Source organism: Myxine glutinosa, chromosome 1 (genome assembly GCF_964187855.1).
Source record: "Myxine glutinosa chromosome 1, kmMyxGlut1.1, whole genome shotgun sequence".
Taxonomy (NCBI): Eukaryota; Metazoa; Chordata; class Myxini; order Myxiniformes; family Myxinidae; genus Myxine; species Myxine glutinosa.
The window spans coordinates 213,355,000-213,378,278 of NC_136261.1; the positions used below are offsets into that span (position 1 = coordinate 213,355,000).

At 40.8% G+C, this 23,279-nt stretch overlaps 2 protein-coding genes across 4 annotated transcripts in view; one reads left to right on the top strand and one right to left on the bottom strand.

Moving 5' to 3' along the window:
• The first annotated feature begins 269 nt into the window (after positions 1 to 269).
• LETMD1 (LETM1 domain containing 1) lies at positions 270 to 17,964 on the top strand. 3 transcript variants are annotated; one of them, XM_078783306.1, is made up of 11 exons: positions 270 to 296; positions 559 to 725; positions 13,712 to 13,875; positions 13,997 to 14,112; positions 14,185 to 14,267; positions 14,416 to 14,590; positions 14,693 to 14,794; positions 16,186 to 16,338; positions 16,593 to 16,689; positions 16,781 to 16,844; positions 17,187 to 17,964. In XM_078783306.1, exons 2-11 carry the CDS (start codon positions 640 to 642, stop codon positions 17,302 to 17,304), a joined length of 1,158 nt encoding a protein of 385 aa, XP_078639432.1. In that variant the 5' UTR covers positions 270 to 296; positions 559 to 639; the 3' UTR covers positions 17,305 to 17,964. The 3 variants fall into 3 exon arrangements, with proteins under 3 accessions (XP_078639432.1, XP_067958519.2, XP_067958520.1); XM_068102418.2 differs by lacking the exon at positions 270 to 296 and having other exon boundaries at positions 525 to 725; XM_068102419.2 differs by lacking the exons at positions 270 to 296; positions 17,187 to 17,964 and having other exon boundaries at positions 526 to 725; positions 16,758 to 17,047.
• Positions 16,684 to 23,279, bottom strand: part of LOC137416790 (sodium channel protein type 4 subunit alpha-like) — a 170,623-nt gene continuing 164,027 nt past the window's right edge. The window contains exons 24-26 of the mRNA XM_078783297.1: positions 22,752 to 22,856; positions 20,625 to 20,895; positions 16,684 to 19,147 (exon numbers count right to left, since the gene is read on the bottom strand). Coding sequence (XP_078639423.1) covers positions 17,955 to 19,147; positions 20,625 to 20,895; positions 22,752 to 22,856 — 1,569 coding nt within the window. The 3' untranslated portion in view covers positions 16,684 to 17,954. The remainder of the gene's footprint in view (positions 19,148 to 20,624; positions 20,896 to 22,751; positions 22,857 to 23,279) is intronic.

The window sequence follows — 23,279 nt, forward strand, 5'->3', positions numbered from 1 at the left end:
GAAATCCACTTAAAACATTCCACATGTTCTGTAAAACAAGCAGGTGTAAGAATTAAGAATAGCACAATTCCTTATTTTGTTAGGATTTTGAATGACATCCATTGAGTTCCACCCAAATCTGTGTAAAATGCTTGGTTGTTTTTGTTGTCAGACACTGCTTGTAAATAAATGTACCAAATTTAGTTTTTATCGACAGTACTGTACTATTTACTTTATCGGCAGATATATCTTGTTCTTAATATGTGCCTGATGCTGTATATTCCTCACAGGAACCGATGTGCAACTACAGGCTCACGGTCTGTGCCTCTCTCGCTTACGTCATATCGCGCGCATGCGCACAAACACCTACACTAACCCGGGTTACATGTGGGACAAAGCGATAACTGTCAGAATGTTTGTCACACAATGATATTGTACCAGTAATTAAATCTTTATAGTGTTTTAGCTGCAGACAAATGAATACATTTTAAAATGTATTAATGAAAAAATAGACAATTCAATGACCTGGGATCGATATAACATAGACTATACCGGAAGTGATTTCGTCTGTGCGTGCAGGTTGTGCTGTTTGCCGCCGGAAAGGCAATTTGTGCATTGGATCGATAAACTATCGTTGGGTGAAAGACTTGTTCGGCCAGAATGACCTCACACAGAGCTTTTTGTTACCTGCTGGGTCCCTGCCGTTACGACAGCACCTTCTCCGTGTCGTCTTGTCTACCGTGCAGGTGCTTATTAACACAAACAAATGATCACACCTGATTCAGTTTTGTTTAAAATACACTTTCATCGTCTATTTGTGCAGTATACCTGAAAGTGCGTTAACGAGAGTGTGTGTCTTGTATGCGTTGGTGTGTGTAGGGATGTGCAGGGGTGTTGTTGTAGTGTGTGTCTCTGTAGGTGTATGTGTGTGTGTGTCTCTGTAGGTGTATGTGTGTTCGTGCACGTGCAGGGGTGTGTTGTGTGTGTGTGTGCGCAGGTGCAGAGGTGTGTTGTGTGTGTGTGTGCAGGTGCAGAGGTGTGTTGTGTGTGTGTGTGTGCAGGTGCAGAGGTGTGTTGTGTGTGTGTGCAGGTGCAGAGGCGTGTGTGCAACGATGTTGGTGTGTGTGTGTGTGTGTGTGTGTGTGTGTGTGTGTGTGTGTGTGTGTGTGTGTGTGTGTGTGTGTGTGTGTGTGTGTGTGTGTGTGTAGGTGTATGTGTGTGTGTGTTCGTGCACGTGCAGGGGTGTGTTGTGTGTGTGTGTGCAGGTGCAGAGGTGTGTTGTGTGTGTGTGTGTGTGCAGGTGCAGAGGTGTGTTTGTGTGTGTGCAGGTGCAGAGGTGTGTTGTGTGTGTGTGCAGGTGCAGAGGTGTGTTGTGTGTGTGTGCAGGTGCAGAGGTGTGTTGTGTGTGTGTGTGCAGGTGCAGAGGCGTGTTGTGTGTGTGTGTGTGTGCAGGTGCAGAGGTGTGTTGTGTGTGTGCAGATGCAGAGGCGTGTGTGCAACGATGTTGGTGTGTGTGTGTGTGTGTGTGTGTGTGTGTGTGTGTGTGTGTGTGTGTGTGTGTGTGTGTGTGTGTGTGTGCGTGCGCAGGGGTGTTGTGGGTGTGCAGGTGCAGGGGTGTGTTGTGTGTGCAAGGGTGTTGGTGTGTGTGCAGGGGTGTTGGTGTGTGTGTGTGCAGGGGTGTTGTGGGTGTGCAGGGGTGTTGTGGGTGTGCAGGGGTGTTGTGGGTGTGCAGGGGCAGGGGTGTCGTGGTTGTGCAGGTGCAGGGGTGTGGTGGGTGTGCAGGTGCAGGGATGTTGGCGTGTGTGCGTACAAGGATGTTGGTGTATGTTTGTGCAGGGCGGGTGTTCTGTGTGTGTGTGCGTCTGGAGGTGCATGGTTGTTGGGGTGGTATGGTGTGGTCTGTGTGTATTTACTAGTTATTTAAGATGGTATATTTAGTCTTCCACAATAAAATGTGCTGTAAGGTACCATATCCTTTATTGTGACACACCTACTTAACCTTTTGTATAATAAGTTTGTGGTCAATTTCAGTGTTCATAAGACTATTTCAGTGTTCATAAGACTATTTCAGTGTTCATAAGACTATTTCAGTGTTCTATGAAATGATGTCCGATGACAACAAAATGTTTTGTTTACAAATTACTGTTGAATTTTTCTTCTCGAGATGTGCACGTCCATTTAAACATTACAAACACCACAAAATACATCAATATAACTGTTGAGAACCCCACTACCCCAACACCCTGCCGCCATCACACAATTCTTTGCACTAGCAGACACCCTCACACTCCAGGTGGGAGTATCTGTGTTGGCCCGCCAATCACGGATGGCTGCTTAGTATCTGGGGGGTCAAAGAAATGTAAAACAATTACAGATACATTCAAAGTACACCGCCCCTATGCCAAATAAATAAATAACATATCCTCCAGTGCGCGGCATCAACGGTCGGCGACCAGCGATACATCCATGCAGCACATACAGTATTGGGAGGGAGAGGTGTAAAATAATTGAGTGATTAATTGTGTAATTAAAATAAATAAATAATAATTGTAAAATAGTTAATTTCTTAATAAATTGGCTAATAACATACCTAAACCACCAGTGTTTCATATGAAGCTGTAACATTTTGAAAATAAATTAAATAAATAATTCATCAGGAATAAATAATGGATTAATTGATTCATCAATAAATAATCAATTAATTAATTAATCAATAAATCAAAAATATCCTTGATAGCCAAATCACTTTGTCACTGTCGTGTCCAAATATCAGCTTCCTAGCTCAAAAGGTCCCTGACATATTGCCCAGATGAGAAAGAAAATAAATAAGTACTTAATAAATCGATAATAATTGAATAATCAATCAATTAATTGATGAATCAAATAATAAAAAATACAATTTTTGCCAAAGCACGTGCTCACTATTGTGCCCAAATTTCAGCTTTCTAGCTCAGAGGATGGCTGAGATATCGCCCAGACAAACAAACAAAAACAAACAAACAAGTACAGATACAAAGTACACCGCCCCCATGGCAAATAAATAAATAACATCCTCAAGTACAGCATTGCCGGGGCGCCTAAGGCGAGAGTTCTTGCTCACTATTGTGCCGAAATTTCAGCTTCCTAGCTCGAAGGATGGCTGAGATATCGCCCTGACAAACAAACAAACAAACAAGAAACAGGAGTGAAAACTGAGTACTCCCTTTCAGCACACGCCATTGCCAGGCCCCTTTCGGTGCCCCGCAATGACGTCATGCAGCGCCTTTGTTCCCCTTTACCCTTTAACATATTGAACTGAAACTTGGTAGGGGGCATGTATTGCAAAGCAATTCTCCCTCTTGTTGTCGTAGATTTCATGTCCAATCCGAAGTTAGTTATGATTTTAAAATTACTTTCATAACAGAAAACAAACTGGATGGTATTCATAGAATACTTACATATTCATAGAATGCAGTCAACTTGGTGTGAGCCAACTCTTCTGTTTTTGAACATTTTTTTCCTTTGATCCAATATGGCAGCCAGACCACGTGAGCGATTACATCATAAATTTTATTCTTTAAATAATTGTTGCATAGATCACGCTCAATAAATTTCAAACTGATCAGACTAAGCATTGTCCCTGTCGAATTATGACATCATAATTATGGCACCAATGACGTCATCGTTAACAACACCTATTCCCCATATGAAGTAATTGACTATGAGCCATGTTTCAATTTTTTCCATGGAGTGGTTTCAGAGATACAGAGGTGCGAAGTTTTTCCAAGATGGCACCTGCACCACGTGACCTATGACGTCATAATAATAATTGAAATATTCTACAGGAGGAGGCCCTCCTACGGTGAAAATTTAGTGTCAATCGGACCAAGAATTGCAGAGAAAAAATTTATACTGATCGAATCAAGTGTTGTACTTGTCGAATTATGACGTTGTAATTAAAGTACTGATGACATCATCATTAACATATCTTATTCCCCAAGCGGAGTACTTGACAATGAGCCATGTTTCAGTTTTTTTCCATTGAGCGGTTTCGGAGATATCGAGGTGCAACCTTTTTTCGATTTTTCCAAGATGGCGCCTGTACCACGTGACATATGACGTCATAATTGTCATTTTTAAAAATTCCACAGGAGGAGCCGCTCATATTCTGAAAATTTCGTGCCAATCGGACTAACAGTTGTGGAGGATTTTTTTTTTCCCATACTGATCAGATCAAGTGTTGTACTCGTCGAATTATGACATCATAATTAAGGCACCGTTGACATCATCATCAACATATCTTATTCATCATGGTGAGTACTTGACAATGAGCCATGCTTCAATTTTTTCCATTGAGTGGTTTGTGAGACGTAGAGGTGTAACGTTTTTCCAAGATGGCGCCTGTACCACGTGACCTATGACGTCATAATCACTAAAATATTCTACATGAGGAGCCGCTCCTATTGTGAAAATTTTATTAAAATCCACGGACAGTCTATACATGGCCCAGCCAAAACTGGACACATTTTTGCACCTTGTTGTTGAATTTACACGTTGAAGAGCCATGGGGGCTAAGGGAGTAAGATAGATTAGATATGTTATTAGTAAATGCATAGCATAAGTATTGGTTTATGTGTGAAATGACAAGCCACGTGTCCCCCCACCATTATTTATGTGTCGAAGCTCTGACCACTCCTATACCTTAATTCTCCAAATCATACCCTTTTGGAATCTGTCTCTATGTGTTTTATCCTTCTTGCCCTTTGGAGCACAGACCAGTGCAGATGTACAGCCCCTTGAGCGTATGAAGGGACACGACAAACGTCACCCCGCCCACCAACGAGGAAGGAGTGAGAAGCGGCTCAAGGACACATCAGCTCGCTGGCGTTTATAAAAGTCAGGGCACAATCATGCGCAGTGAGCGGAAAGGTTCGCGTTATGAGTTCAAGGCTTGCGTAGAGAACCAGGCTCAGTCATGATCCCGGATGAGCTGATGGGTGAAAGGAAGCATCAGCACAGCGAGGGTGAATCTGGCCCAGAGTGAGGCATGGAGGTATGACCTGCTCCAAAGAACCAAAGAACCACCTTTAGAGGCCATTTTTCCCCCGTGTTCCTGAAATGGCACCTGAGAGCATGCAGCACGACCTGACAAAAGCTCAACGGGAGTTAGGACCAGGAGGCGGCACATCCCTTTGCAGCCAAACCCACTACTCCCATCGCAACCAAACCCACCACCCCCATCATAACCACAACCACCACATAGGTTTATTTTCGGTCTTGTCCTCCCCTGGCTGTCTCTTACTACCCTTCCCAGAGAAGAGGGCATTGCATTTGAGTCCATTTGTTTGTTTGTCCGCACAGAATAAATGTGATTTTCTCTGCAACCGTTGGTCTGATTGACAGGAAATTTTCACCATAGGTGCACCTCCACCTGTATAATTTTTTAATTATAATTATGACGTCATAGGTCACGTGGTTCGGCCACCATCTTGGAAAAACGAAAAACTGGGCACCTCTATATCTCCAAAAGCACTGCACAGAAAAAAATTGAGACATGGCTCGTTGTAAAGAACTCTCCATGTGGAATGACATATGTTAATGATGATGTCATAGGTGCCTCCATTATGACGTCATAATTCGACAAGTACAAAACTTCATCTGATCAAGATGAAATTTATTGAGCATCATCTCGGGATAAATTGGTGGAGAAAAAAAAAATAACGATGACGTTATCGATCACGTGGTTCGGCTGCTGTATTTGTTTTAACACAAAAGCCTTAAAAAAAAACACTGAAAACACGTCCTGGCGAGGGTCTGCAGTCTTTGATTGCTCTTTCTTGTTTGTGTTTGGAAGCGTGTAGGCCATAAGATCCCGGATAAGCCGATGGGATTATTTGTGTGCCCCAGAGGTTATTGTACATGCAAAATTATTTTTCACGATTGAAGTGTTGGTTTCATACTTGATCCAGGATTGGGAATGGTTATTGGTGTAAAAACCCCTCATTAAGAAGGTACATATGCGGTGGTTCATCGAGGGTCTCAATCAGCCCCCATCCTATCGAACAGACAGATGCGTCGCAGCCAGCAGGGTCATTGGAGTTACTGTTACGTCAGAAACTGAAGATATTTTGGCCTTTCCCGGCAGATGATGTACAGTCCCAAGGACAGCTAGATTTCTGACTGTCTAGGTGGGAAACTTGGCTATGTCCACCCGGTCCACCATTGCAATAGTACACGGAAAGGAGTACACAAACATCAACAACCACAGCGATGGTGACAGCAGCAACTACATGTTATAAAATATCCTTTTCCCCCCCCAAATTCCACCTCATTTTTCATCTCAATTGAGATTCAGATGGACATGCAATATTCTTTAATTTAATTCTTTAAATATATATTTATAACAACACTTCATTTTTTCATAAACATCGTTTTACATATATATATATATATATATATATATATATATATATATATATATGTGTGTGTGTGTGTGTGTGTGTGTGTGTGTGTGTGTGTGTGTGTGTGTGTGTGTGTGTGTGTCGTTAACAAATGAAGGCAGTGTATTTATATAAATATAAACAGTATATGAATATGTGCTTGTTTGTGTTTATATATGTACCCGTGTACAAAGTAAACGTAAACTGTAACTAACATGAGCTCACTTTCGTTGAACTCGAGGAAGGTGAGTACCGTAAGCGTTTACCATATCTCTTCTTTTTGTATGTATTTTATTCATATATCAACATCATATATGCCTGTCTTATATGCATGCCTGCTGTTATTGTGGACTGAGAAGACCTGTTTGGTCGAAAGCTTGTCGAAAAAAAAGATCGACCGTCTTGAAGCTACGTCCGCTACTTATTTAATTTCTTCCGATTATATATACAGCCGGACCCGGCTAATCGCGGTTCCGCTATTCGCGGAATCCGCGTATTCACGGTTGAGAAAATGCGACATGTTTCTCTATTCGCGGGAAAATGTCCCGCAAATTCATGTGCTTTCAAGGGCGGAAAAAAAATTTCACGAGGCGCTATCTTGACACATTTATAAAACCCATCTTTTACCAGCCAGACATGGTTCATCGTAGATGCAGTTCATTGTAAAAAGCAGGTGGACGTATGCAAAAAAACATCTTATACTAGCAGTGAGCATGACCTGCTTATACAGTACAGTACAGTACATTCATTGCTGTGTGATTTGCGTTTTCATGGCTTTTGCAGCCACGGATTTGAGCCACATTATAAGAGAACTTCGCGGGATGTTCCGCCAGATGTGTAAACAAGTCATCCTCCGCGAATTATAGAATGCAAACGCTTCATTAAATCAATTACAGTTTGCAATTTACGGTAAAGCATCATCAGAGATGTTACACAATGAAAACGCTTCGGGAGATGTTCCATCAGCGACGAAAACCAGTCATCCTCTGCGAATTATAGAATGCAAATGCTTCTTTGAATCTATTATTGAAATAAGCAGATATAACGAATAACGGCATCATCCGATAACATCCCCCACAAACAATGGGCTCCCGCAGATTCCCACAATGCTCGCAATCGTACATGTAAATACAGATTGTGTCCTCCATCTCCATCATTGTTCTCGTCTCGTTGCTTCGACCTGTGGTTTTGACTTGCTCTGCTCATCGTTCAATTATGGCTCCTAAACACAAGACCAGTGCCGGAGATGCGTTGACTCCCAAGAGACAGAAGAAAGTGATGTGCCTGAGCCAGAAAGTGGAGCTGCTCGACCAGCTTTCGAGAGGAGAGAGTGTGGCCTCTGTGGGCAGGCATTACAGCGTCAACGAATCCACCGTTTGCTACATACGGAATAAGGAGAAGGCCATTCGTGAGAAAGCTTCAGCGAGCACTGGATCAAATATGAAGGTGGTCACCCATGTCCGGAATGTCCACATGGAAATGATAGAGAAGACTCTCAGAATATGGATCGAGGACAACACACAGACGAGGGACTTAATGCTGAAAACCATAATGCTGAACCGTTCCCCAAACCCGCTCATCGAGGAGGAGTTGGACGCCATTGCAAAGGTTTCTGAGGAGGAGGCGGGCAGTGATGAGGAAGAGCCGAAGAGGTGCCCCGAGGTCCAACCTCACAGTCCAGTTCCTGGGTGAGTTGCTGCAGGACATGCTGGCGATTGCTGACAGGTTGCAAGATGCTGACCCAGTCGTGGAGAGGTACCTCAAGTTCAAAAGGGGCTTGGATGATGTACTGCTCCCGTACAAAGAGCAACATCAAAATGTTGGACAATCTGTTGGGCAGCTCCCCATTACCCATTTCATCAGCCCTGCTCCCTCCACTTCAAGACCATCAACACCCTCTCCTGCCACCCTCTCAGCGTCCTCACCTTCTCTTACCTCTCCTGGGTCTCCTTTAGTGCACGATTTTGCTGCACTATCATTTGGGTCGCCCTCAAAGTTCGAGGAATTCTTGGGATTTTAATTAATCATCATCATCACCATCATCGTCATTTGAAAGTTGTGTGTTTGTAAAATAAAAATTTTAAACTGCACATGATGGTTTTGTGTTTTCTAACTCAACTGGACTACTGTCCAGTTGAGTTCATCACATACTGAACCCTCCGGCATCCGTCGTCGTCGTCTGTTGTCCGTTAACTTTTTTTTCTTCTTTTTTTTGTATACAAGATCGAGGCTCGTGAAAGAGCTAACATTAATCACACAAAAAGTCAAACCGAAACACAAAAAATAAGGGGAGCGGCAGACAAGATGGGGAGAGAGGGGGAAGGACACAAACACAACATTTGAGAGCAGGGACAACGGGAGAAATGTGGGAGGGGGAGGGCTTTGGGGAAGGTGGGAGAGGTATAAAACGTATGAACACTGCAAGGACTTCCAGGAAAGAAGTTGGAATTTCAAAAAAAAAAAAAAAAAGTATCTGGGATGAATTAGCGGGGGTAGAAAAGATAAAGGTTTTGGATGGGGGAAGATAAGAGATGGTGGTGAACAGTTGTTTTAAAGACGTGGAGGGAGGAGTGGGATTGAAGGGAGTGGGGGAGTTTGTTCCAGAGGTGGGAGAAAAGAGGAATGAAGGAGTGAAGGTGAGCAGAGAGTCTAGATTTTGGCAGTTTAACCATAAGAGGGTTGCTGGCAGATCTTGTGCGACCTGAAGGAATATTGGGGGAACAGAGCACAGAGAGAGCTGGGGGAGCAAGGCCAGAGAGGAGTCGGTAGAAGACAGAAAGACCACCAACCTGCCTGCGGTGAGTGAGTGAAAGGCCCTCGGAGTTAACTTCATCGCAGGAGATTCCAATGATTCTGAAAGCTTTGGTTTCAACAGCGTGAAGCCGAGCTAGGTGTGAGACAGGAGCACCAGCCCAGAGGGGGGAACAACGTTTCGACGTTAACACTCCAGCGTCCACAAATATCAACCGATTCTGATCAAACTTGACATGCAGCATCCTTACCCCAAGGACCAGGTTGATATTACATTTCAGCCCGATCCGTTGAAAAATGGCGGACTTGGGCGACCATTTTGTTTTTGGTCATGAAAACGACGTTAACATTGTAGCGTCCACAAATATTAACAGATTTTGATCAAACTTAGAATCTTTAACCCTTACCACACAAGGTAGGTTGCTATTGCATTCCAACCCGATCCGTCACAAAATGGCCGCCATAGGCCGCCATATTGTTTTCAGCTCCGAAACGACGTTAAGACTTCAACGTCCACAAATATTTATGGAATTTGATCAAACTTGGTGTGTGAGACTCTTACCACACAAGGTAGGTTGCTATCGCATGTCAACCCGATCTGTCACAAAATGGCCGCCATAGGCCGGCATATTTTTTCATCTCTTAAGAAAAGCACAAGAATTTAGGATGCTGAAACTGAGAAAGAAGTGAACACAACATTTACGGAAGTGAAATGTATATATATAGAAATTGACAAAAATCTTTTTAATTTCAGGATGCCAAAGCTGAAGAAGAAGAGTGCTAGTCAGAGACGTGCTGCTGCTGCACGTGGAATGAGTGGGTTGAGAGTGCATGATATTGGCTCTGGATTGACAAATCAGCAAGAGCATAGTGAAAGCGCTGGCTCTCGTGCTGCACCATTTGGAGATCAGAGCATTATTGTGGGATCTTGTGGTATCGCTACTGCATCATGGAATCAGCTGAACAGTGGGATCACTGCTTCAACTGCATTCGTAGATCAGAGGGATATCAATGTCACCGCAATGGTGAAGAATGATTCATATGTCACCGCAATGGTGAAGAACGATTCATATGTCACCGCAATGGTGAAGAATGATTCATATGTCACCGCAATGGTGAAGAACGATTCATATGTCACTGCAATGGTGAAGAACGATTCATATGTAACCGCAATGGTGAAGAACGATTCAAATGTCACCGCAATGGTGAAGCACGATTCAAATTTCGCCGCAATGGTGATCAGGAAAAATGATTTCACCGGAATGGTGATCAGGGAAAATGATTTCGCCGGAATGGTGATCAGGGATCAGAACGAACTTAATACGAAAACAAATTTCACCGGAATGGTGACAAGGTCTGGCAATGAAACATATGCAAGTAAAGTCAAGACAGGTTTATCAAAAACAGAGAATGAGAAGACAAATACACTTCAATCTCATGAGGCGAATGGAATCATATCTGAATGTACTGACAGTCACAATATTTTGTTTGCATCTTTCAGTCAAGCTTGAAGTTCAGAATTTAGTTCAGATTCTCGTGATCGACAATGCACTTGCATGAGTCTCGGTATGTTGGCACATGTGTTTGAAAACTATGATTTTTCAGAAGATTTTCTGAATACCGTATTGAGAGAGGGTGACAGAATATACCAGTCTCAAGTTGATATGCTATTAAGACGAGGTGCGTTCAGACATGTACTGTTGAGTTTTGAAGAATTACCAAATGTTGTAAAAACAAACAGAAGTATCTTGAATGAACAAAAAGGTGAAATGTTGGTTGGGTTCCTTACTCAGACTGAGATGCAGATGGAACTGCTGTTGGTGATACAAGACCCCATAGAGGATTAGTGATGTATGTCAAAACAGATATTGATGCATCAGATGTAGTGAAGTACACTGACAAAGACTTTGAATTCTTGAAGGTGTCTGTAAGAGGACAAGAATCACTGACTGATGTTGCAGTACTGTACAGCAGTCCAACTTGTAATTTCCAAAAACTGCAAAAGGACCTGACAGATAAGCTACTGCCAGTGTTTCAAGCCGATGGAGATTTGATCATTCTTGGAGACTTCAACATTAATTTATGGAAGGACAGTAGTGACGATTACACGACCAAACAAGTTGATTATCTGACTTTCATGAATGAAACATTCAGGACGAAACAGATCGTCACAAAGAGAACACATTCAAGTGGATCCATGATTGATCACATCTTCACAAATGTAAGACAGGCCAGAGGTGAAGTTATTCCTATTGTGTTTTCAAATCATGATTTTGTATATACTAGGGCATGCCCGTACTATATCTATATCTAAAATTATATCCCCCCCTCTATTTACATGAAATGGTTTGGTCCATGAAATGTTTTGGTTCATTCGCAACGCCAAAGCGAACGGCGAACGCTTTACATGAAATGGTTTGGTCCATGAAATGTGTTGGTCCATTCGCAACGCCAAAGCGAACGGCGAACGGCTTGCGAGTACAGTGACAATCCCCCCCCCCCCCTCTATTTAGATGAAATGGTTTTTATTAGTTTTAAAACATAGTTTAACGCCAACATAGCGGCAACATAGTTTGCAAACGTGAAATAAATGAATACGCTCTCAAATGTGCCATCCGAGGCAGAGTGTGTCCGCCACGTTCGGCACACGCGATAGCTCGCTGCTCTCTGATTGGTTGAATCGTTTTTTGGACATAGCTCGGTAAGTAATTGTCCGATTAATATGAAACCTTGAAAAGGCACATCCTCGGGTCCCCAGCAATATACCTGGCAAGTTTAAAGTATATCGGACCGGTAGTTGTCGAGAAACAGCGGTCACAGACAAACAAACAAACGTACAGACGTACAGACAGACAGACAGAGATTACTGGAATTATAGATAGATGAAGAGATGAATTGATTTCTTACTTTTGCTCAGATCATGATTATATGTATATGAAAATACATAGACACAGAAGGATACCTTGAAATTACATGTACGTGTATCATGATCCAGCTATTTTCCTGACCATTACCCATTAAACCTTGTATGACACTATTTCTATAGTGAAGAATTGTTTAAAAAAAACAAGGCAACAGATCAGCTTAATGTATTCATCTCAAAAAGAGACACTTATTTCAGTTCTAAAGCATCTGTATATGTGTATGAAAGTACCCAGAATTAACATTGTGGGGAAGCCGAATGTCAAATTCTTACAATGCATGTATAATTGTCATGACATTTCAACACTTTTTCAATGTTTCTTGCACACCTTCATTTTGAATATAAATTATAAATTGTTGTTATATATTTTGTATTCATTTGACATATATAAATATCATGAAACATTTACTCCCACTCAATTCTATTTCTGCAATATTGTTGCAAAGCTTAAAGATGCATCGTCACGTTTGCAGCCGCTTTTGCAAACTCCCGCTTGGAGTTTGCAAAAAAGCACCGAAAGTACTCTCAGACTGAGAAACAAGATTATGTAGGCTTTCATGTGTCTTTCACTGAGGAGAGGCTTCCGTCTGGCCACTCTGCCATAAAGCCCAGATCGGTGGAGTGTTGCAGTGATGGTTGTCCTTCTGGAAGTTTCTCCCATCTCCACATAGGATCTCTGGAGCCCAGCCAGAGTGGCCATCGGGGTCTTGGTCACCTCTCTTACCAAGGCCCTTCTCCCCCGATTGCTCAGTTTGGCCGGGCGGCCGGCTCTCGGAAGAGTCCAGGTTGTTCCAAACTTCTTCCATTGAAGAATTATGGAGGCCACTGTGCTATTGGGAACCTTCAATGCAGGAGAAATTTTTTTGTAGGCTTCCCCAGACCTGTGCCTCGACACAATCCTGTCTCTGAGCTCTGCAGGCAGTTCCTTCGACCTCATGGCTTGGTTTTTGCTCTAATATGCATTGTCAGCTTTGAGACCTTATATAGACAGGTGTGTGCCTTTCCAAATTATGTCCAATCAATTGAATTTACCACAGGTGAACTCCAATCAAGGTGTAGAAACGTCTCAAAGATGATCAAGAGAAATGGAAGGCACCTGACCTAAATTTCAAGTGTCATAGCAAAGGGTATGGATACTTATGTAAATGTGATATTTCAGTTTTTCTTTTTAATAAATTTGCAAAACTTTCTAAAATCCCTTTTTTCTCTGTCATTTTGGGGTATTGAGTGCAGATTGATGAGGCAAAAAATGAATTTAAACGATTTCAGCATAAGGCTGCAACATCACAAAATGTGAAAAAAGTGAAGGGGTCTGAATACTTTCTGAATGCACTGTATATGACAAACAAATATATATATATATATATATATATATATATATATATATATTTTTTTTTTTTAATATATATATCTCGACTTAACCCGCTGTGTTTATCGTGGTATATTGAACTTTTTATAGTACTTAGGATGTGCATGCTATATATAGTTTATATATACTATACACAGTGCTTTGAGAAACATCAGGTGCCTGGCATATTTAAGTTAAGTTGGTTCACAAGTTCATATGTTGATGGAAGTACAGCTTTGGTTTTCCTGACTTTATCTGCCTGAGTGTATCTGTTTTACTTGCCCATTGAAGGCTCTCTGTGGGAAGAGGAGGAACATCTTTGTACAGCACAAGTAGCAGCGACAGCATGCGTGCATCCATGCTCAATGCCTTTAAGAGTGCAAATTCGAAGTATGAAGCATTTCTGAAACGTAGGTTTCCCAACTTTTACAAGATCTACTCTTCATTCTTAAAAGGTGAGTGCATTTTGTGTAATGTCAGTTACATACATCTCACAAACAACTTTATCAGATGATTTGTCATCAAAAAATTATGGTACAATAATAAAACATTTAACACAACCTTCCCATGACAAAGGTGTACGAGCATTCATACTGGATGCCAAAACAATGCACGAAACAAAGACGCGGCTTCGAGAAAAAAACGGTGACGTAATGCAGATGTCCTACAGAGAAATGGAGAAAATGAGACAGGTATTATGGACATTTTCACAAGATGAATTTTGAAGAGTTTCGATCATTGCCATGATTTGCACTGTTCTGCAGTTTCACAGGGATCTAAAGAAAGCTGTTCCATTGATGATGATTTCAGTTCCACCGTTTGCAAACTACGCTGTCATCATGCTGATGTAAGCCATTTGGGGCAACCTAAATCAGAATATTAAATATGGAGGGGGAAGAGGGAATTCCAATTCTGAACATATTTCAATGTGGAATTTAATTTAATAGTAAATCCACCCATCTCATGGTATAATCAAAGTTTTACATTTTCTCCAGGTACTTTTATCCAAGACAATTCCTCACCCCACACTTTTGGACACAAGAACAAGAAAGGGATTTCCTTAAGGAGTACCATCAGATAAGAGCCGAATATTATGAAAATCTTCTACGACAAACGGTTGAACCTTGGAAAGATGAAAAACCACATGCTGTTTCCAGAGTCTGCAAAAAAGTATGATCTTACCATAAAACCAAAAGAAAAGGACTGTTTAAAAAAAAAATCATTGTTGCACCTGTGTTGTGTTTGTCACCTATGTATTGATATGGCTTACAGGTGCTTGATGGACACCATCCCAGTGTGAGAGAGTTGCTGGAAATCTTTCCATGCTTTACTCAGCCTCCTCTGTATTTTTGTAGGACCCCTGCAACACAGCTGGTAGGATGTCTACCAGTCTCCTTGGTAGAGTGCTTTCCAGACCATACCTTTCCTCTTTCCTTCCCAGATCCAATGCCCCTATAAGCCTCCTCCCACTCTTTTCATGTATGTGAGTTACTGGGAGCATATTTTTGAAGAATACTTTTTTATGCCTCCGTTGACGAAGTCCATGGAGGCATTACGTTTTCAAATTGTCCGTCCGGCTGTCCGTCCGTGAGAACGGCTGAAGGGATCTTAGTCAAACTTGGTGCAAGTATGTATAATGAGGTAAAGATGGTGATTAGATTTTGGGGTCATGAGGTCAGAGGTCATGTTAGGTAAAAATCCTGTTACCACGATAACTTGTGAACCAGTGATGGGATTCTGACCAAATTTAGTACAATTATGCAGAATGATGTAAAGATGAACTGATTCGATTTTGGAGTCAAGAGGTCAAAGGTCAAAGTCGGTAATAAGTCTATACCTTGAGAACGGCTGACGTGATCTAATTCAAACTTGGTACAGACATGTATAATGCTGTAAAGATCAACTGATTAGATTTTGGGGTTCTTAGGTCAAAGGTCAGAGGTCATGTCAGGTAAAAATGTGATAACTTGTGGAACAGCTGAAGGGATTTAAATGAAAACTTGGTACAGGTATGTATAATGATGTAAACATGAACTGATTAAATTTGGGGGTCAATCGGTCAGAGTTCAGAGTTCATGTCAGGTAAAAATGGGATAAGTTGAGAACAGCAGAATGGATTTAAAGCAAACTTTGTACAAGTATTATAATGATGTAATAATGTGGGCAAGGCATATTGGTCGACGTCGTGACGTCTAGTTTAAACCTATTGCAGTATTTTACTATCATTTCATCAATTTCTATATCGAAGATTTTACTATTGAGCAACTACAAACTTGCTTCTAATTGATAGTTTAGCTTTATGTTTGTTACTTGTTTCCATCTGAGCACATAGCTCATAATGTTGTGGTCACATATTGAAATCCCATACACTGTTATATTGTCCATTTTCTTCAATTGTCCTTGTAACTAATGGAATAGTAAAATGGCAGTTCAAGGTTAACCTGCACTTTTTCTCTTGAAAAATTGAAAGTGGAATTATTGCAAGTTCAAATTTTCAGAATATTTCTCTGCTGCACAGTATTTGCTCCCATTGTTATGTTAATGCTTTCATGGCTGAAGTATTGCAATATTAAGACTGGAACACAAACATTCCAGGACTCCTATTTGAAAATTCCTTGTCACTTTGAAACAAAATACAACCCAGATGCTCCTTGAATGATCTGGAGAGGTGGAAATCACATGGTGATATATTGGCAATAGGTGTTGCGGGTAAGAGATGTACTTGTAAAATGTATAATCTTAATATGACCTGGCATGTCTTACAGCGAACACTCAGTCGAGTCATGCAACTGACTCCACACCTCCCTGCCCCGCTCCTGCGACACCGGCTTTCCCGGCACAGTTTGGAGCTCCGACAGCTTGACATCCTCTTGGCTCGACTGGGCATAAAGAACCTTACTGATTTGGAGCTCAGGAAGGTGAGGACCATGGGTCGATCTCTGAATCTGTACAATACATCAATTTTGAAATGGAATTTAAATGTATCACACAAAAAGTGTCATTTATGATGTATTGCAATAAGATGTAGGAATAAACCAAAAATAAAAATTACTTTTGCTTGCACCAAAATATTGTAGTATTATGTTCAAAATTAAGATCGTCGTTATCTACTTTTTAAAAATTTGTCGAGTGTTTAACATTTTATTGTATTTCTTTGTTTTGCTTCCTCCAGGCTTGTTTTCTCAGAGGTCTCAATTCCATGGTGTTCACCAGCAGTGCTTGTAGATTGTGGCTCCAGAACTGGTTAAATCTGACAACGACACTGAAAGGTTTGCTATTTATTTCCATTAAAAAAAAAAAAAATTCCGGTTGTGCAAAACTTCACGTTGACCTGAAGGTGAAATCCTGAATCCCACGTAGGTCCGAATGAGACGCTGCCACTTGTTTACAGCATGGTGCTGCTTTCCATGAATTTCCATGAGAGGTGAAGATTCCAATGCAGATTGAAAGTAAAGTTTGATTTCACGACTGCTCCCTCATGGGATGGTGAAGTTTTTATGAAGGAAGCCATTTACAGATTGAGCTTCTGCTTTGTACATGGATATGTATTATATTCAGTGTGGATTATCTACTTTCTTGTTCGTTTGTTGTTGGCAGGAAATAATAAAATAAACTTGAATCATCAAATTGCAAGTTTCATTTGAATGCCATTTAAGTTATTAACTGCTTTAATAACCATTACAGAAATGCTACGGTGTTAGTTGAGAACATGTCGTATACAGCAAGTGCTGCCATGCATTAAAGTACACGTGTATTATTCACTAAGGGTTTTGCTATTCTTCAAGCAAACAATACAAAAAACGTTGAACTGTCTTCTACTGAATGCAATGAAGATAAAGTGTGCAAATTATACATTCTCCATCTCTGGTGAAGGATCACCTTAAGGAAAGACTACACAACAGAAAATAGAATTTGAACACGACAAGGTGAACATTTCAGATAAGCAAGTGCACGTGCATGTGGACAATTTTGCAAATTTGTACATTGCCAGAAAAATACATTCCATGCATGCTGCAGAAGCACTTTTATCACCCTTTTATAAATGGAGCATATGAATAATAATCACTGTGCAACATATTCAAAGTGCAATAAATAAGAATTATTAAAACTTACACTGAATTGTAGAAAAATTGTAGACATTTTGAAATTGATGCTTTGGCTCTTTTGAGACTGGCAGAAACCACAGGCCAAACAATAGAAGAATGTATTTTCACCCTTTCATTGTGGTGGTGGAATTTTGGAACTGAGTTTTCGATGGTGTTGTCATAATGCACAGCTGCACATTGAAGCACCTGCTTGATATGTTTAGTTCTTTTTTTGACTTAAATACAGCAATTTGCATTAAAATTTACACTTTTATTTACAGAGAAATTTCTTTGCTTTGTCTTTAAAAAAAATCTCATATCAGATTTTTGGAACAGGATGAAATTGCAGAATTTTTAGTGCTTGGTGAAATGGGAACTGGAAAGATATCCTTTCATCTTAAACAACGTATGCAGACTAAGAAGGGGGTGTAATTTGCAATAATAAACATCTACACTCTGGATTCTTTAATGATCTTGCTTTCATCCCACATATGAGGAGATGGTTGTTTGTTTTCTTTCTCTTCTTTCTTCGACTCTTCTTGATTCACCAACTGAGGAAGAGTGTGGGAGGTTTCTTCGCTCGTTTCGGCTGCGAGGCTATTATTAAAATCGTTGGACATTGGCAGCTGCTTGTTGCCCTCTTTCTGTGTGGTGGTAGTGCTTCCGTGATGCCCATTTGATATGTTTTTGAGATTACGTCGCAGAATGTACCTGCGGTAAGCCCTCTGAATGACCCTCGCAGATAGTTCTTCATGTCTGTGTCGCAGAGTTGTGGTGATCGGCTCATAGGAGATTTTTGATGGGTTGGCTGCCATGAAACGTTCCTCCATCTGCTGCTTGAGACTATCCATGCCAGCATCTTCTCCCAGAACTCGCTTAGTGAAGGCAAAGAGTACATCGAGGCAGTGGATTCTGTCCCCAATAACCATTGGCATATCCATGAGAGAGAGTTTGATTCGATTTGGCTTGGGAACCCTGAGAGGTTCATCCAGCGATGCCGCAAAACTGGACAACTCAACCAAGGTAATAAACTGCGTGGCATCTGGATCAAATTTCTCCCAGACCTCGTAAAACCTCTCAAAATCGTCCTCACTCAGGGGCTCAGCACTTTCCTCAGTAGCGACACTAAAGTTTTCCAAAATGATCGCAATATACATGTTCACCACTACAAGGAAGGATATGATTATGTACGTGGAGAAGAACAGCATTCCCATACCAGGGCTACCGCAGTCTCCAGCTACTTTGGTACCAGGATTTTCAAAGTCTGGGTTGCAGTCTGGTGGACCACTGTTGAGAATTGGGTTCAGCAAGCCATCCCATCCAGCAGAGGTTGTGATCATAAACAGGCATATCATACTGTTCCCCAATGTCTCAAAGTTGTACATATCGTCAATGCCCGACTCTTTTTTGACATAGCCAAAATTGGACATTCCAAAAATGGAGAAGATGAACATGACGAGGAAGAGGAGAAGGCCAATATTGAACAGGGCAGGAAGGGACATCATGAGTGCAAATAGCAGTGTGCGGATGCCCTTGGCTCCACGAATCAAACGCAGAATTCTGCCGATCCTGGCCAACCGAATCACCCGAAAAAGTGTAGGAGATACAAAATATTGCTCAATAATGCCAGCAAACGCGAGCCCTGAAATATAATGGATAAAAAGTGAACATTACTACATGATCTCATCGATTAAATTAAATCTTTCAAAAAGATCTTGCATTAAATGATGTCATCCATTTTTTTTTAGTACTATCAAACTCCAATTATCTCTATATTCTAATCAAAATAGTAATGAACAAAGCACACAAACATTATGTGCAATGTTAATGAATGGCAGGAAATTTTCACCATAAGGGGCGCCTCCTCCTGTGGAATATTTTAACGATAATCATGACGTCATATGTCATGTGGTACAGGCGCCATCTTGGAAAAACCGGAAAATGTTGCCCATCTCCAAAACTGCTGCATGGAAAAAATTGAAACATGGCTCATTGTAAAGAACTCCATATGGGGAATAGGTGTTGTTATCGATGACCTCATTGGTGCCATAATTATGACGTCAAAATTCGACAAGGACAACGCTTAGTCTGATCAGTTTTAAATGTATTGAGCGTGATCAATGCAACAATTATATTAGAGAATATAAATGTATGATGTCATCGCTCACGTGGTCTGAAACAGAAGAGTTGGCTCGCAACAAGTTGACTGCGCAGGGTAAGTATTCTATGAATACCATCTAGTTCAGGAAGCTTTCATATTTCTGTTTGAAGCTCACATGAAAATATCCCTTGGATGGTTTATCAAAAGTTGTAATAGGTACTGGAAGTGTGACGTTTCGGAGCATGCCACCCTTGCGTAACGACATAAAACGGGTTGTGCTATTTGCTTGCAATTGCTTGTGGATGCTAAATACACTATAATAGTTTCCAAAAAGACAGGCGATCTGAGCTCATTTCCTGGCCAAATTAAAAATTATTATGTAGTTGTTTGGAAATGCAGTTACCATCCACTGATGTTTTCAAGGATCCTTTCTGTTGTGTAAAAATACCCATTGTGGCGAGTAATTATCAATGTGGAGGTGGTAGAAATGACATATTAAACAATTATTGCAATAAACATTTTTACCTGTTACACAACTACAATATTATTGATAATACATGAATATTTACGCCTCCATTGATGAAGTGGCCAGATGCGTTACTCTCTGTCCGGCTGTCTGTCTGTGATAGGTTTTCGTTACCGCGATAACTTAAGAACGACTGAAGGGATCAAAGTCAAATTTGGTACAAGTATGTAGAATGATGTACAGATGAAGTGATTACATTACAAGGCCAAAGGTCAATGGTCCCATTAGGTAAAAATACTGTTACCGTAAAAATACTAACTTGTGAACCAGTAATGGGATTTGGACCAAACTTGGTCAGAAACAAAGGTCAGAGGTCATGTCAGGTAAAAATGTGATAATTTAGAACAACTGAAGGGATTTAAATCAAACTTGGTACGAGTATAATGATGTAATAATGTGGGCGAAGGCATATTGGTCAACGTTGTGACGTCAAATTATGTCTAGTGTTGTATTATTTCATTGTGTTGTCAAACAAAAGTAAACTATACTTACCAACGACGGAAAGAATAACAACAATAAAGTCGAATATATTCCATCCCTGCGTAAAGTAATGATGCCTTAAAGCCAGAATCTTGAGGGAACATTCTCCACTGAAGATGGCAATGAAAACGATGTTGACCTTGTGCAGCACATAATCCATCATTACGCTCTGATCATCTGTCTCCACCATCATGGTGACCATGTTCAGGCATATGAGTACCATAATGGCGATGTCAAATGCTTGCCTTGATACAAAATCGTATATGGCACCTTGTACGACATTCTGTGTAAGACAAACATTATTTTGCTGCAACATTCAAATAAGCAATGCATTTTAAGGCATAGTAAAGAAATTCAAATAGGTGAAGTGATATGTGTATGATTGACTCAACACATGTATTTTGGCTCATATGTGTTACATTAATAACCCAATTTTCAGAAACACATATCGGTACATACAGACAAAAAAAATGAATACGAGTTTTTTTAAAGCCCCCACAACCGAAGGCATTATGTTGTCGGGCTCTCTATCCGTCCGTCCATTATCAATTTGTTTTAACTAGTACACCCATTCCCTACGGGAGTGGCAGGAAGGGTAATTAATATCTGGGGTATATAGATTACAGTAGATCTGGGGTCGGGCCTCAAGAATATCGGGGGGGTGGGGGGGGGGGGGGTGTTCATTTACCAAGTTTTTTTTTTTTGTGGAGTGCTCACCAAGTGGCCGAAACATTCGAGCAAGCACTCCATTCACAACGGTTGATGAGGAACAGCAGGCTCGGAAAACTCCAGATAGCTACTGAACATAACCCGGGTTTCCTCCCTTTCAGTTTAGTGTTAAACAGCATTAGCGACTGTTTAAAAAGCAATCAAATGTGTTTGTGGTTTATAATATTTTTACTTCTGGTAGAGGTCGTTGCTCCCATGAAAACACCACAATAACCTATTTATTCACTTTAACATGGCATGTGTTCAAGGAGGAACACATGCCATGTTAATAGATTTGTCCTTTTTAAAAAAATGGCCGCCATTGTTGTCACAGAACAAATCTGCGATGGCCCTATAGCCAAATATCTTTCTTAGGACATACTCTGACTGTGTGCCAAATGCCATGCTTGTATCATCAGTCACAATTCTCCCAAATATTTCACCTATCTGCCGTACTAATCATGTGACCCTAAGTCTCCTTGTCAGGTTCGGTTGAGATTGGATAAGTAACGATCAAATGTACCATGGTGAAAATCGTCAGACAGACAGGCAGACAGACAGACAGACAGACAAACACCAAATTGCATATTTTAGTCTGATGATGATTATTACCATGATAACTTGTGAATCACTGAAGGAATTTTAAACAAACTCGGCACAAGCATGGACTGGTTAAATTTTGGATTCAAAATAAAAAAATGGCAAAGGGAATGTACCCTTTAGTTGAAAGTAATCTTGTTACTGCAATACCTTATGAAACACTGAAGGAATTTAACCAAACTTGGCACAAGTATGGACTGTAATATAGAAATATGAACTGATTCAATTTGGGGTTCAACAGGTCAAAGTTCATGTGCCCTTTGAAAATCATTTTGCAGATCATAACTCGAGTTTGAAGCACCTGATGTTGTCTCTCTTCTAATTATCTCTCTTTTTCTCTCTTGTGCTATCTCTCACGTGACCTTTCATTTTTCATGTGACCTTTAATTTAGATCAAATGTAACAGTGGGCTGACATCTAACATGGGCGGAGGCATATCCATTACCTCGACAACAAAGGTAGTGTTAACGATTTTGTTTTAATGAGTCTACAATATAGACAACATAGCATCATTGAAATACATTCATTACTCCTGCAGAGCCTGCTTCTGGAGAATGCCATGATGAGGTCATCTTGTGGAGGATTGTTCGATGTGTGTGTGTATATATATATATATATATATATATATATATATATATATATATATATATATATATATATATATATATATTATACACATTTAGTAATAGCTCCATTCAAATGGGCCTATGAGACATGATATAAGGCTAATAATTATTGACTAAATTATCATATTTACATCAGTGTGATCTATCGGTATGCATAATTTACAAACCTCACCAACATGAGCCCGTCACACGTAAAATTTCTCACCGTAGGTCGAGGAATTGGCTTTTGTGGCTTTTTGGAGCCGAGTTTCTTCATGGCGCTGTGAAACTTCTTTTGTTCCTCTGTCATGAAGATGTCTTCTCCTCCAAAGTATAAAAAGAAACAAGAGAATGATTGAATCCAAACTATAACCATTTAAGCGAGTACAAACTGCATTTTATATCCCTTTTTACAGCTTTCTCTCATATGAACAGTGATGACAAATAATGTTAAATACAGTATTGTCAAGTCCGCGGCCGATGAAAATCATCCTTGAACAGACAGCCGGTCGGTCTTTACTCCGAGGCGAGCAAGCCGAAAATTGGCAGTACTAGTTGGCTCGCGCGGGACGGAACCCAAATTCTTACGTGCATGGAGCTCACAGGGTTTTATCCGAAACCCACCAACATGAGCCAGCCACAGCTGAGAGCCCGACCAAAACGTCCACCCGCCACAAAGCCAACACAAGAGAGAGACAGAGATGCCTTCTTCTTTTCTCCTGCTCGAACCTTTGCTCTGACAATCTTAACCCTA

What these genes read in the sequence shown, in the direction of transcription:
- LETMD1 (XM_078783306.1), top strand. Translation starts at nt 640, where the DNA reads ATGACCTCACACAGAGCTTTTTGTTACCTGCTGGGTCCCTGCCGTTAC. An exon ending in TACGCTGTCATCATGCTGAT is followed by an intron (nt 14,268 to 14,415) that starts GTAAGCCATTTG and finishes CATTTTCTCCAG; the next exon opens with GTACTTTTATCCAAGACAAT. An exon ending in TCTGACAACGACACTGAAAG is followed by an intron (nt 16,690 to 16,780) that starts GTTTGCTATTTA and finishes AATCCCACGTAG; the next exon opens with GTCCGAATGAGACGCTGCCA.